Below are 16,286 nucleotides of genomic sequence, written 5' to 3' on the forward strand. Positions count from 1 at the left end.
AAAAAATGTGCTAAGTGGTGACAGAGCATACAGCTGTGTACATCCGGGAGCCTTTGGGTAAGGATAAACTGAGATGCCCAGTGTATGCATTCCTGAAACTGTTGCTGGAAAGTAGGGATGCACGACTGATAGATAAGAATCCCCCTCCATAAAATCCTATAACTTATTAAATTATATAATAATATGAATATAAACATATCCTACTTCTTCTTTCCATTTAAAACGTACATTATCAAAATAGATAAGAACATTTGCTAATGTAATGGATGGTTAGAACACAACATACACACATAACAAAAGAGCTGGGGAACTGGGAAAGTAAAATATCTCTGCCTAAAAGTGAGGCCCAAGAAGGCCTAACCTACTGACACTTGAGGAACATTAGACTGTCCTTTTGCAAAACCTCAGATTGCTATATGGTACTTTGGACAAGACAAAATTCACCCAGCAACAAGCTTAGCATCAGACTGTTACTTCCCAGATTAACATACTGCAGTGGGCTATTTCATAAAAAAATAAATTATCAAAAGAAACTGATTTTCAACTTTCAGACTTATTTCACCAATGCCAGTAAGTAAAGACTGTAACAAAACAGGCTGACGGCCTCTCAGCTGGGGAAGGGTTAACTCTGGTTACAGAGGCCTGGTCACTCCAGCCAGGTGGCAATTCCAGGAAAGCAAGGTGCCAATGCCACAGGAGGCCTCAATAGTGCCTGGAAAATTACTTCAAAGGGCAGGACCATTCACACTCCCTTCCAAGTCTTGAGATTTCAGGGTTAAAGTGTATACAATTCTCACCTGGGTAATGTCAGGAGATTTCACCCATGAGTCCTTTGTTTGATCTAATTGGGATAAAAGCTGAGAACTAGGACAGACCGGGGTTCCTCTCTTAGGAGAGGTTTCCTGTTGCTGCTGGAGGTTCTGCCGAAGGATGCTGCACTACTCTACAATAGCTCTATTATTTTTGGTCTGAGACTGTGTGGGTTCAGTGTTGCTCTCCAATTCCCATTTCCCTTTCCTACCCTCTTTGTTGTGTGTGTGTGTGTGTGTGTGTGCGCGCGCGCGCGCGCTATAGTGTTTTAAGACCCTCCAACCCCTATTGTGTTAATTGTGTCTTTTAATAAAAAGTTTTCCCCAAAGCCTGGGTTGTTGTGTGCTGAATCCAGTGTCTGGCCCCGGGATTTGGGGACCAAGGAAGCAGGCAGGAAACAGAGCCCTGCCAGCTGTGGGGAGGTGGGGACTCCCAGGCAGCTGATTGTTACAAAGATACCAAACATGTCATGCTGTTCTGGGAGTAAGACTGTAATGCTCTGCAAGCAGACACAACTCAATAAAATTTTCTGGGATCTGGGTAGTGTTGTTAGCTGAGTATTCTCTCCCAGCAGTAGCAGACTCACGAATGCTTCCTGCCTATTTTACTTGTTGAAATGTTGAATCCTCTCTGGCCCCCTTCACCCAAAGCTTTGCTTATGAATCCTTCTGTGCCTGTCTGGAGGGAGGAGCACTGTGGAAACGGGCACACGGCGTTCCTCCCTCTGGGACCAGAATTGGACCACTCTGCGACTGTGACAACGGACTACTGTGTCCACCTCTTCAGGAGACCGAAGTTCCCATCAGTAAGGTGGACTCCCCATCTCTAAATCTTTCCCCTCAAGATGCTGTTGCTCTTCTTCATTCCCACAGGTGGGGCCCATTCCCACTGGATCCCTTGGCTGCCCTTGAACTAATCTTTCCCATAACAGGCACAGGGAGATACCCAGGGCCTTGGACTCCAGCTGGAACTAAGTCCATTTCAACAATCTTCTTGTTATTAGAGCCTGAGCTATCAGTCCTGCCGGGACAGACAAACTCCCTGTTGTACATCTCATTCTCAGAATCTGACCTGTCAGCCCCTCCAAAAAGTTCAGCTTCTTGTCCATGCCTGGGAATCTTGCCAGGATGGGCACACACGACAGGCAGGTAGACAGAGCACTAATATTGGATGAGGAGATTGAATAGGGAAGATTGAGTTTGCATCTGACTTGGTAATTTTCATTTCCTGCCTAACTAGAATAGTTCCAACAATATAGGTACAGATCTGAACATCATGAAGGTTGCACAGACATACCTATGACCCTGACTGTATGAAAAACTGTACCATGGTTTACTGTTACAGTGATAAGGCACAGAAACTACCAGTTTATATGCTCTCCCTTCTCCTTCAGCAAAGCCACAAACGGGAGTTTGGAAAGAGTCATTTCCATTTTAGATTAACCCTTGACTGTTGTGGCATTCAAAACTAAACAAACAGTGGTTAATCCTAACCACAATTTGTTGAAACTAGCCAGTTACCACCTGTACTTTATAAAGTAGATTTGTTTCAATAACTCATAGTTAAAATAAGGTTCACACATGTGAAATGTGGGCAATCTAAAATGGGAGTGGAATCTTCTGACTGGGAGGTAGGCAGAACATGATCACATTAGGCCTATTGAGATTCATAATTCTAACATCAACACATAGTTTTAATCAAGCCAAAGACCTTTATAGTGCAACATTCTGTTCACAAATGCAAACATAAATATTTGTAAGTGCATTCCATTTTTGGGGGGAGGGATGAGGGTTGTCAGCCTGTCTATCAGGTGTTTTTGATAATACTAACAAAAGAAAGCATTAAGTATCTTCTGTTGAGGGTAAAACAGAACATCCCAACAGATGATTCTCGAAGATTGATTTGTACTTTACAACAATTCTATTGCATTTACTTCTTTATGACAAACTTGTTTTACATAAAACTGATGCTGAAATGGCAGAATATATATTTTTGAAAACCTATGGGTGAAATTTAAGACTGAGTTCACATGACATGGCAAACAACCCTGCATTATTTCCATGGTGCAGATTTTTGCCTCAGCTCACAGGTCAGTCAGGTGGTTACTTGGACAGCATGGTTTCTATACTCCCTGCTCTGTCTTCCTAGCCTTGCCAAATATCCCAGTATCTTCCACAAGCAAAATCTCTGTCCGTTCTCTGTTCTTGCCAACAGATTCCAGCATCCTCCTCCAGATTGGTCCACTGTGGACAGGTTCTCCCTTCCTCTTTCCAAGTGTCCCTTCATGTCTGTAGTATTTCCCAGCTGCTCCAGGCTAGGGATGCATCGAAGCTCTGTAAAATCTATACCACAAGTATTTTTGGACTACCTTTCATGCTTGGCCCTGTCTTGGAAAGTGAAACAAACTGAAAGAAGTCCACAGCATTCATGTAATAAAGGTTGAGGAACAAATGCTGCTAACACATAGCATGGAAGAATGATGCTTGTGTGGCAATTGTGTGGGGCTCCATTCCTGGTACTACATGAGCAACTTTCTTCCACATCATGTGCAGCACTACAAATAAACACTACTGAACATGGATAAGAAAAGGGGCAGTGTTTGCATAGGCTTGATTTCTGGCAAGTGCCGTATGAAAGCTAGGTGCACCCACCAAGAATTCAGACTCAAGGCTGAGAGTCAAGCCCGGGGAATTGCAAAAAGAATTCTCCACACATCCCTTCTGCAGCTTGTGCAGCCATTTTTATTAAATGAAATAGTTTCACCACTTCTTTTTCCTTCTGTGTATCGTTGTACTGTCTCCTTATTTCAAAATAAGCAGGGAGATGGGCTTAGTCAATAGGAATAAAGTAAACGATACGTATTTTGTGGGGGGTCTAAGGACAACAAAGATAGAGGGCTAGGAGTAGCCAGTTTTGTGGCCACTCTTGCTAGGGAACTCTATGGTGTTTCCATATCAACAATGGTAAATTGGTGATCTATTCCATTGGTAAATTGAGTCCAGATACAGCAGACCCACAACTGTAAGATTTCATCAGGTTCTGCCCAGAGCTCATCTTTACCCTGTATCTGCCCGAGGTTTGGGAACTATCCAGAACAGATTTTATGGATGCACAGGGGCCACTGGGAAAGGAAAGGATGGAAAAGCTCTATTATGTGAGCAGAAGACTGTTTTTAGTTCTGAAGACAGTTCCAATGCTGTTTGCAGCTCTGCAGGTTCAGTCCCTAGCATTTCCAAGCAGTGTTTGAAAGCATTACCATCTGAGACCCTAGTGATTCATTGCCAATCAGTGTAGACAATCCTAAGCAGATTATACCTATGGTTTGACTTGATTTTAGACAGCTTCCTATGTCGCAGTCATCTGAGCTTTTAATTTTATACTGCAGCTTCCTAAAAGAGCAGTCACCTGTGCTGTTTGGAAAAGCTATTTTGATGATTTATTGAAATGTTAGCTGTTAGCATCATCACTTGGATAATGAAACAGAGCCACAGCTCTTTCCCTGACATATGACACAATCAAGGCACAAATCCTATACAACTTTCATTTATGTGAACGAGCTGAGTGAGTTGCCTCCATACTCCTACAGAGGCCAGAATCAAAAGCTATGATTTTCTTAGTGGAGATATTTTGCTTATTTCTGTATCACTTTCTGCTAATTCAGAAATTATTCCTGCGTAGTACAGTGGAACAAATCCTTATCACAAAAATACATTGCAAAGATAATTTTTAGAACCAAGTTTAAGACTTTTGAAAAAGCACATTCTATGATAATTAAGACTGTTTGTCAGTTATTAATATTATCAGCACATTGCATTTATATTCCACCTTTTTCATCTTGTGAGGGATCCAAGGCAACTTCTTACATTGTTGTTGTTAGTCACAAAGTCGTGTCCAACCCATTGCGACCCCATGGACAACATTCCTCCAGTCTTTCCTGTCCTCCATCATCCCCCAGAGTCCACTCAAGTTCATAGCAACTTGCATAGCACCATTTAATCTTCATCATACCAACCCTGTGAGGTAGTTTGGGCTGAGAGTCTGAAAGTCACACCACACTGGCTCTCAGCCTGTTTACTGTAGTTAAAACTATGCACTATACTGAAATAAAAATTTTCAGCTCAGTAATGTAAATGAGCAGGTATTAATTTGGCAAACTGTATGCATCTGTTTTATTTTTACATTATGGCATTTGCAATGCATTGTATTTTATTATTTTTATGCACTAAGCTTCCCAGAGAACTTCAGCTATTTGGCATTACAGAAATGAGAATATAATAGTAATACAGTAGGATCCCCATATCTACGGGGGATAGGTTCGAAGCCCTTGGTGGGTGCCTGAAACTGCAGAGAGTAGCAAACATGATACAGTCAGCCTTCCACATTCTTGGGGGTTATGGGAGCAGCTCTGCGAAAGTGAAAAAAATGTGAGTCTCTCTAGCCCACCACAACCTTAGCTCTTAATACTAGACAATACCTGCACTGGTAGTTGCATTACAGTTACCTTTTTCAGAATCTGAATAACCTTTAGCTTAAAAAAAAAGACCCGACACACCAGGTAAGTCATATTTCAGGGGAGATAGTCCAGTGTTGTGCCACAAGTCTTGTGCACAGCCACATGTTCGATCCAGATTCCAGAACCCACCCCGCTTTCCGCAGGGGGTGGCATACCATTCTGGGCTGGCCACAGCTGCAGCCAGCAGGACAGCATTTCCCATACAGCTGTCTGTGGAGTAATAGACAACAGGCCGCAAAACTCTCCAAAAGTTCCCATTTTTCAGACAGCCGTCCACTGCAGTTATGTGAAACTGCAGTAACTGAAACAGCAGATACAGGAGTTTTACTCCAGTAACAACAACATCATCATCAAGGGTAATTTCTTAATATTACTTTTAATTGAAGAAGGCTCTTCAATTGGCACCTTCCACAAAGTTATACTTTGTTTAAATATCAGTATCAGCTTCATGTCATCAGAGGCTATTGAAGGAAAAGTTAGGGCTATGCTGAATTGTCCCAGGAAGCTTAAAGATTAATTTGATTTAAAAGGCTTCAGGAGCTTTCAAAGGAGAGTTGGTGGTTTCAGGCCATTTCCTAATGGACAGCTGCATCTATCACAAAACCATCAGGATTTCTACATTATTGGCAATTTCTCATCCACATGCAGATACAATATTTTAATTTTAGAGTCTAGGCACACTGCTGAAGATATATATTCAAGACAGAACTGTACATTTCCACAAAGTTTTATTCCTGGAAATAAATGGATATACCCAAGAAAATATAAGAAACAAGTCCCATTTCCCAAAATGTGGGATCTCTTATATACCCTATAATTTAAAATGCAGTTTGTCTATCAGTTTAAGATTTTAATTCATTATCTATATTTAATAAATTAAATTTAATGTGCATATTATCAAAATGTCAATAAGTAAAATTTTTGAGAATATCAAAACTGAACTTAATTGTTCTAAATATGAGATAATTTGTAAGACAAATTTATGATCTATCATAATAATAAACTGAGCTTTCCCCACTTGTCTGTAACAATAATGATTTCATATTTGGAAAGCTCATTATTTTCTGATCAATGGTATATTCACGAGGATACACACATGAGTACATCCACATATAGTTACATGAGAATAATGCTCTTCAGCTTCGGCCCTGTACTAACTCTCTTCCACCTAAGATACAGTGGTGATAGCTACATGTCCACCCATGAAAAGGAAGTCTCTGAGGTACACCATAAGGACATCAGTTCTTTCATCCATCTAGGTCTCAAAAACTTCATATTCCACATTCTGGTCTTCAATGTATAACAATGTGAAAGACATATAAGCCTCACTATACATAGCTACATATCATGCAGAGGACACATCACAACTCACAATCCACAACCAGCCCTATAATATTCATAAAACTATTCCACTCTTTCATTCAGAAACTAACATCTGTACAACTGATATTAGACATTCTTAAAATGGCAATATTCATGTGAGCCAACAAAGGATACAATCAAGAAAGCCAGACTGGACCCACTAGAAGACAAGACAAATAAAACCAGCTAAAATCTATCTAGCACATCATCAAAAGACTACAATCCATCCCTGACCTTTATTACAAGGAGTTCTCCTGAAATGGATCATACAATCATGGAAAAGTAGAGTGAAGGCCATAAGGTCTGTTATGCAAAAAAGCTGCAAAAAGTACTTCCCATCAAGTTAAATAACTGAGACTACAAACAGAGTGATGCATTTCCTTCATTTATTGCGATAGATGAGGAGAGCCCACTCTATCAGAATGCCTCCAAAGTACAAACACACAAAGCAGCTCCTTTTACTCCTCAACTTGCCTGCCACAGCCCTCCCCTTTTCCCTCATTGGCTGAGATACTAAGAAGTTACAATCTTTCCGCCCACCTAGTTCATATTCGCTGGCTTATCCCATTACATACATCTACATACATTACATGTATATTATGCATTATACTTAGCTCATTGTCTATTCAAGGTGTGTGAGTTAATATCATCAGCCTATTACATCTGCGCACTTATAACTACAGGTTCACTAGTTCACTCTTCTCTAACTTCACCTTGCCCCACAACTGTCTCATAAAAGGTGAGATAAAAAGCAGCACTTTCTCTCAAGCCAATTATCTTTTCTCCCCTCCACATTCCTTCAGACAGGCTTCATGACTCGGTTACTGGCTCCTCTGTTTCTCCGTCACTGTGTTACTTTCTTCATGTCCAACCTGGTGCTGTTGCAGGGCACCAATTTAGCAACACTGGACCACCTGAGATGCAAGTCACAGTGCCAACTGTGTTCCCACTGGGTCAAGAAATACATCACAGGACCAAGTTACATCCATTATGCTATCAAGGGCTTGTTCAGCATCTTTTAAATTCAAGGGTTATATGTAAACTAACTAAGTGGTCCCCAAACCTTTTGGGGCTGCAGCCTCCTTTTCCCTTAGGCAGCAACCCTAGTGTCCCCATACCTCTTTCTTTGCATTGGGTCTCTTGCTCTATTGCAAATTTAAAACAACCAATCACTAACCCCCTGGATCTTCCACTCCCCCCTCCTCGGGAAGGTACCACCCACTTTGAGAATCACTGGACTAAATGCTTTTGGTTGTTCAGGCAAATCAATAAATTAGCATGAGATTTTGTACGTTACAGCCCACTTAATCAGATATTGTAAGTAGAACTTTATAATGTACATGAAAGAAACCATAGTCTCTACTGAGTCCCTGATCAACAGCACTCAATTCCTTTACCTGCTCTTGTTTTGCAGTCACATATTCTAAACAAGCCTGTGGTTCCAAGTTTATTAGCACTACCACTCTGAGGTGCTTGAAGGTCCAGGGTGGTGAAAGTGTTCACTCACAGATTTATTGATGTTCTTATACTTTGTCTGATATGTGCCTATTTAATATCTGCCTTAGATAGTCCTTTTTGGTGCATATGACTTCTTTTAAACCATCTTACAATGTTCTTCAATCTACTTAGGCTGGTCAGCCAATTAACATAATAAATGGATACAAATCAAACATTAAAAATGTAACATTCAAAACTTAATGGTGGGACATATCAATCTTTTAGAACAGGCTTTTGCATTCTTCTTAATGTCACTATATTCCAATGGAGAAGTTACAATGGTGATGAAAATGGTAAATGAGAATTCATTAGTAACTCTGACTAATGAGAATTCATTATTAAATTTATTAGTCAATCTTCATGTTAATTATTGCGTGTAAATCTGAAACTATGGAATTTGGTCTCAACAAATCCTGGTCTATCCCTGTAATGTGTGCCACACCATCAATGCGACTATGCCTGTTCATCATAAATGGCTAAAAGCTAGGAGTAATTCAGAACCTCGGTGATTGGGTATATTTGTTTTGCATCTTGCATCTGTATACACTCCATAGCCATACTTTCTACCTCTTCTATTGCTTGACTTTTTGTTACCATTTTTTAAAATCTCCATTCTCTTTGTACTTTGGCCATGTATCTTCTAACTAGAGGCACAATCCCATGCATATTCCAACAGGAAACAGAGAAACAGAGTGAGTCAGAAGGGACCTCCTGGGCCATCTAGTCTGACCTCCGGCACCAGCCGGCTCCGCTCACGACATGCCCTCCATGTGCATGTCCAGCCTATCCTTGAACACCCGCACCGATGGGGCCTCAACGACCTCTCGTGACAGCCCATTCCACACCCTCGGGGTCCTGACTGTCAGGAAGTGCTTCCTGGCATCTAAATGGAACCAGGGTTCCCTGAGCTTTGCTCTATTGGAGTGTGTCCTGCCTTCCTCTGCAGGGGAGAACAGGTCTCTACCCATCTCCATGTGACACCCCCTCACATACCTGTATGTTGCCAACATATCCCTCTGAGTCTCCTCTTCCCCAGGCTGAAGAGACCCAGTTCCCTCAGTCTCGCCTCGTACGGAAAAAAGGTTTACATCACACATCCTAACATACATTGGATTGTACCTTAAGTGACCAATCCATGGATCTAACAAAGCAAAAGCTAGGCAATGAAAGCTAACAGCATATTAATTTAAGAATATGTAATTTAAGAAGTTACACAGTAGTTTGACATGTTACAGAAGGGTTGACATGACTTTTATTATTAGATTATATTAGTATCTGGTACTGAAAACACTGTTTACACACACACACACACACACACACACTCATTCATTCATTCATTTATTTATTTGGGAGACTTCTATGCCGCCCCATTCGCCGAAACCTCGGGGCGGCTCGCATCCATAAATAAACTTCCCTAAAATGATATAAATTAACAGTATAAATTAAGTCGCCCTGGCTAAAAAATAAAATGAATAAATACTATTAACTATTAAAATGGCATTTGAATAAAAAGGTCTTCCCCTGGCGCCAAAAAACAAATAACGAAGGCTCCAGGCGGACCTCTCTGGGGAGCGCATTCCATAGATTGGGCGCCACCGCAGAGAAAGCCCTCCTCCGAGTACTCACCCTGCTAATTTCCTTCACGGAGGGTTCCCGGAGAAGGGCCTCTCCCGCAGATCTCAAGGGGCAGGCGGGCATATATGGACTTAAGCGCTCCTTCAGGTAACCAGGACTCAAGTCGTTTAGGGCTTTATAGGTCATCACCGACACCTTGAATTGGGCCCGGACTTCAATGGGAAGCCAGTGAAGCTGACGGAGGACTGGAGTCATGTGAACATAACACCCAGTCCCCGTTAGCAGCCTGGCAGCTCTATTTTGAACCAATTGAAGTATCCGGACCGTCTTCAAGGGTAGCCCCACGTAGAGCGCATTACAGAAGTCAAGTTGGGAAGTCACCAACACGTGTGTCACTGTCGCCAGGCAGTCGTACTCCAGGTAGGGGCGCAGCTGATGGATCAGCTGAAGCTGAAAGAAAGCTCTCCTCGCCACCACTGTCACCTGAGCTTCCAGTGAAAGCTCTGGGTCGAGGAGCACTCCCAAGCTGCGAACCTTGTCCCTAAGAGGGAGTGCAACCCCATTCAGGACTAGGTTCAATTCACCCTCCCCGAAGCCCGATCCGCCAACCAAAAGGACCTCCGTCTTGTCTGGATTGAGCTTCAGTTTATTGGCCCTCATCCAGCCCATTACCTCGGCCAGGCACCGGTTCAGCACAGCCAATGCCTCACCTGGATTGGTGGAAAACAAGAGGTAGAGCTGGGTATCATCAGCGTATTGATGATTTCGCAGCCCACACCTCCTGATGACCTCTCCCAGCGGTTTCATGTAGACGTTAAACAGCAAAGGGGACAAAATGGACCCCTGCGGTACTCCATGGCATAGCTGCCATGGCGCAGAGCCATAGTCCCCCAGCACCACCTTCTGGAATCGGCCATTGAGATAGGAGCGGAACCACTGCAAAGCAGTGCCTCCGACCCCCAATCCCGCTAGCCTATCCAGAAGGATACCATGGTCGATGGTATCAAAAGCCGCTGAGAGGTCCAGAAGAACCAACAGGGACGCACTCCCCCTGTCCTTCTCCCTGCACAGGTCATCGTACAGGGTGACCAAGGCAGATTCAGTACCGTACCCGGGTCTTGTCCCACCACCACCCACTCCAACACCTTGCCCAGAAACAGGATGTTGGCCACTGGTCTATAATTAGTGGTCATCTCTGGATCCAGTGACGCCTTCTTCAGGACCGGTCGGACTACCGCCTCCTTTAAAGGGGCAGGTACCCGACCCTCCCTCAGAGAAGCGTTAACCACTTCCAAGATCCAGATCCCAATCCCGTGCTTGGCATTGTGTATTAACCAAGATGGGCAAGGGTCCAATAGGCAAGTGGTGGGACGTACTCGCCCAAGCACCTTGTCCACATCATCAGGCCGCAATAACTGAAATTCATCTATTCATTTTGCACCAGACGGCGATATTGGTATCTCCCCAGAAGCTTCTGAATCACTAGTAGAGTCTAGCTCATGACAAATCTGAGCGATTTTCTCCCTGAAATGCTTGGCAAAGTCATCACAGTGGGCCTTCGAGGGTGGAACCAGATCTTTCTTAGGGCCAGGACGGACCAGGCCTTGTACCACTCAAAAAATCTCCGTCGGACGGCATTTTAAGGAGGCAATGGAAACGGAAAAGAATTTTTTTTTTCGCCACCCTCACCACCACAGCATAGGCCCGATAATGGGCTCTTAAGTGTGTTCGGTCAGATTCATCCCGTGATCTCCTTCACCTACGCTCTAGCCGTCTCCCAGCCTGCTTCATTGACCACAATTCAGGTGCATACCAAGGGGAAGAGTGGGCTCTGCCTGGTGGGAGAGGACACTTAGGAGCGATCGTGTCAACAGCCCTAGTCATCTCCCTGTTCCATAGTTCGACCAGAGCCTCGACAGGAGCACCAGTTTTGTCAGCCGGAAACTCTCCCAGGGCCTTCAGGAATCCGTCCGGATCCATCCGGCTCCGTAGGCAGACCCACACAATCGGGTCCGCACCCTTACAGAGGGAGACGCCGCTCTCAAGCACAAACCTCACGAGGAAGTGATCTGACCATGACAGGGGTGTCAGACATAAATTCCTCACCCTCAGACCACCCTCTTCCTGCCTTTTGAGAAAACCAGGTCCAGAGTGTGTCCACGTTCATGGGTCGGGCCTGTGACATGTTGAGACAGCCCCAAGTCCTGAGCTGCCCCGGTCAGACCAGTCTCGGCATGGAGATTGAAGTCCCCCAGGATCAACATCCTGGGGGTCCTCAATACCAGGTCCGAGACGATCTCCGTCAGCTCAGGCAGGGAGACTGTTAGGCAGAAGGGTGCACATTACACCAATAGAATCCCCAGTCTGTCTCGATCGCCCAACACCAAGTAGAGGCACTCCAGCCCTGGTCTCGAAGGGACTGGAAGACCCGTGAGGGAGATAGAGGCTCGGTAAACCAAAGCGACCCCCCTCCCCTCCCCTCCAGGCGGTGCTGAACCAGATACGCAGGCAGGCACATTTGAGAGAGGGTGACATCCCCGCCCTCTCCCGCCCAGGTCTCCGTTATGCAAGCCAGGTCGGCCCCCTCATCCACAATCAAGTCATGGATGAGGGAAGATTTATTGTGGACCGACCTGGCATTAAGCAGCAGCACCGTCAGGCCCGAGGGGCGGTTGACAAGACTACCTGGAACCCTCTGGCTGGGGGCAGAACCAGAAGGAGGGACGGGTGTCAGCCATCTATCCCTCCTTCTTCTACGCGGACACATTAAGCCCCCACTGCTGTAACGTCCATTGCCCATGACCACCCCAATGGCGGCATCCACACACTCCCCAGGAAACTCAACTGTCAACATGGCCAGGGACGACTCCATAAAAACAAATTAAAATACAATAAAACTTTAAAACAGTAAAAAAGAACTCCCCATCTACCCCCCCGATACAAAATTCAAACTTCCACCCACCGACCTAGCCCCCCGCCAGCCCAGCCCCGCACAGCCACGAACGGCCACAAACGGCGGCGTCCAGCGAGTTAAGCCGGTGCCCGCCTGCGCGCCCCACCCCAATCCGGCATTGCTCTCACCGACGCCGGTGGGGGGGGGGAAGCAGAGAGGGGCACAGAAACCCGCCTGGCGGCAAGATGGTGGCGCCTCTTCCGCACCATCAATGGCGGCCCTGGCATGGCCCTGGCATCCTCCATGCCCGGGGTGGCCCAGCGGTGGCCGCGGGAGCGGCGTCAGCTGGCCCCGGGCTCGGCGGTGCGCCTCAGGTCCGGCAGCAGCGGTGGCGGTGCGGCAGGTGTTCTGGGGAGGGAGGGGGAGGGAGCTCCAAACCAGCTCCAAACCAATATAAATATGGATGTATTTTTCACTACATTGAAAGAGAATAATAAAGCTAATAAAGTATGTTATTTATTTCTTCCAAGAGCCCAAGCAAGGCACATGGTTCCAAACAATCTTGTATGGTTCATTAGGCTGAAAGAGAGGAAACCACCTAGCAAACATCATGACTGGGTGGCATTTGAGCCCACGTCTCATTATAAAAGATATCCATGATCAGATCTCCTAATGTTTTAAATTTCTTTTACTTAAAAGCAATCATGGAAAGCACCAGCCAGATAGTGAAGATGAAACTCAAATACTTTGGCCACCTAATGAAAAGGAAGAACTCCCTGGAGAAGAGCCTAATGCTGGGAACAACAGATGGCAAAAGAAGAAGGGGACGGCAGAGAATGAGGTGGCTAGATGGAGTCACTGAAGCAGTTGGTGTGAGCTTAAGTGGACTCCGGGGGATGGTGGAGGACAGGAAGGCCTGGAGGAATGTTGTCCATGGGGTTGCGATGTGTTGGACATGACTTTGCGACTAACAACAACAACAAAAGTAACGTTGGAAAAGAAAATTCTTTCACCAATGGCATTTTCGCTTTACACCTCTTCCATGCTGCTCTTAGCCACCACACTGGGGCAATTGATAGCCATGATACAGGCAAAAAGTAGCTTGGTGGGAGCAATTCAGATAGGGAAAATGCAAGAAATAAAACCCTTCTTTCCAGCACTCTTCATTCAAAGCCTTCTTCATTTGCTTTCATGTAAAAAAGCTGCCAAATAAATGACCAAATATGCCAAGAGAACTCACCACAGATCTCCCACATGATCAAACTGTTTGGCCTTAAGTCCAATAGTCTAGCTCAGGAATGTGTAAGACTTGTGGCTGTCCAGAAGTTTTGACCTATAGTTTCCATCAACCATAGTTAAAAATTAGGCGTGGGATGGGAGTTGTAAACAAAAATATTTGGTGGGCCACAAATTGTCTGTCAGTGTACTAGTGGCTATACCATTGAAGCCAAAATGAAGAAGCTATTCTTATTTTCAAATTGTTGCTTGTTAGATAGAACTCTGGGTCTTCTCCTTCATACCTTTTATTTATATGATATACAACATTAGTCATATATGCATTTTTTTCAGCAGTATACTTCTTTGGAAATATGTACTGGACTGCATTACAATGCAATTCCATATATGTCTTAGTTCAATGAGGCTTAATCCTAGGAAAATGTGTACAGGATTGCAGTCTAAATGTCTCCCCACCCCAAAGAGCAAAATGTTACCTCACTGTATATTCTCAGAAGTGTAGAAAAGAAGCTGGTTAGAACTAAAATGTAGGAAATAGCTGTGTTAGGTTTCTATGTGCGTATTCAGCTTTTATAATACATATCCATTCTGCACAATAGTGAAACATTCTGAATAGTTCACAAAAACCTAACCCTTGAACCAGGGGTTTAAAAATGGAGCAGATGTGCACAGATACGATCAGCGCATAGGGCAGCAGAGCTAACGGTAGCTTCGGAGATATTGCATATGGCAAGCAACGCAACAAAAAGTTACGGTGTCCTTCAGGCAGCTGAGAAAACAGCGCGTTATTTTCCATCAAAAAAACAAACATGCTACTTGCGTAAAGCCCCGATCTGTCTACTGTCACTTAGAAGTAAGCTCCATGAAGCTGAATGGGGCTAACTCGCAAAGGAAGTGCTTCGCTCCTTTTCGGGGCATCCCATGACTTCCCGTTTCTGCCCCACCCCGGGCTTTCCACGCCAGCGAAAGCATGCAGGAGCCCCTTTATTTACCCAAGGAACACGCTGAGAGCAAATGAGGCGCCCCCTACACACGCGCGCAAACACCCCGCATCGCAGACCCGCTTCCCCGGCCCCTTGGGAGCAGCTGCTTCCGACAGCTGACTTCGCCGCTTCCTCCGCGGAAAGGGGGCGGGATTCACCCTAGAAGCGGGAGGCGGAGTGAGCTCTGGATCTGAGGCCGCCCGCCGAAGGCTTACCTGGGGAATCTCTCTTTTAGCTTCCTCAGGCTCTGCCTGGTCGGAGGCGCCTGAGCCAGGAACTGGGTGATCTCCTCGTACTGGGCTTTCGTCAGCTTCATGCTTCCCGCTCAGCCCGGTAGTGGCGGGGAGAGGCGAGAAGAAAGCGCGGGGGAGAGCGTGGTAGAAGCCGCGAGCGAGCGGCTCTTGCAGCAAGGAGGGGGCAAGGGCTTGTCCGTCCTTGGGTCCTCTGGCTCTGTCCCGTCTCCCCGGCACGGAGAACGGGGGTAGGCGGACTGCGAAAAGCCCCTGCCCCGACCCCTCTGCTTCGCGCTCACAGGCGGGGGAAGTCAGCGGCTCATGCGCTGCTCGGGCAGCTCCGCCCTCCCTGCGGCTGGCGCGCGAAAGGGGAACTCGGCACCTTCCCCGGGCCCTGCGGCGCGCGGCGGCGTTGGCGGGAAGCTCCGGGCGGGATAAAGCGCGCAGAGCGGCCGCCGCTGCTTGCTACTGGCTCGCTGCATTCAAAAATGAAAGCGACTTCTTGCAGATGCTTGATTTCGTATTTCAGAGTTGCGTTTATTTATCCGTTATTTGTACTAGAAAAGCGGAACGAAGGAACGGTTTCTGGCTCCACAAGCAGAACAGACAGCCCTGCCTTTGAGAATTATTATTAGTATGGGGGCGCGGGAGGAAAGCCGGCTCTTTTCGGTCTTATACATGCAAAACAGGGTTTTGGCATGGACGGTCGTCGTGAGGAACCCAAAAGCAGCCATTAGCATTCGGGTGGCCGTGTGAACGAATGTTCTCCAAAATGTCCTGTCCTGTTTTGTAAACTCAGGGCTGTGGCTTCCTTTATGGAAATCTCATCGTTGGTCTGCCTTCCACTTTCCCTAGAAAGTGTCATTCTCCAGTGAAGTAACTAGAGGTGATTATATTGAATTGGGCCAGTTCAGACGTCACCAAGATGCTAACCAGGTTTTTGGACATTTTAGTGATCCTTAAAATGGCACTGACCAACTATTTTAATCATATACATTCACTTGAGAATGAGAATCTGTAAGATCTATGGGATCTTAGCTGGAATTTCAGGCTCAGAATTGCTAGCTTTAAATCCCTGAACATGGAGCTTCCAAGTCTGTTAAGGTGATTGTTTTGAGGACCCAGTCCCTAAAGAAGTCAAAATTGGGATGTGAAAAGGCTGAGGCTGTATTGATAGATCCAGA

At 45.5% G+C, this 16,286-nt stretch overlaps 1 protein-coding gene across 2 annotated transcripts in view; it reads right to left on the bottom strand.

The window, feature by feature from the left end:
* Positions 1-15,404, bottom strand: part of CDIN1 (CDAN1 interacting nuclease 1) — a 175,495-nt gene extending 160,091 nt beyond the window's left edge. The window contains exon 1 of one of the 2 annotated variants that reach the window (XM_044436870.1): positions 15,085-15,404. In XM_044436870.1, coding sequence (XP_044292805.1) covers positions 15,085-15,185 — 101 coding nt within the window. In that variant the 5' untranslated portion in view covers positions 15,186-15,404. The remainder of the gene's footprint in view (positions 1-15,084) is intronic. The other variant, XM_044436871.1, reaches the window with a different exon arrangement.
* Between the last annotated feature and the right edge of the window lie 882 nt (positions 15,405-16,286).

This window comes from Varanus komodoensis, unplaced genomic scaffold, assembly GCF_004798865.1.
Source record: "Varanus komodoensis strain SLA01 unplaced genomic scaffold, ASM479886v1 scaffold3, whole genome shotgun sequence".
Classification (NCBI taxonomy): domain Eukaryota; kingdom Metazoa; phylum Chordata; class Lepidosauria; order Squamata; family Varanidae; genus Varanus; species Varanus komodoensis.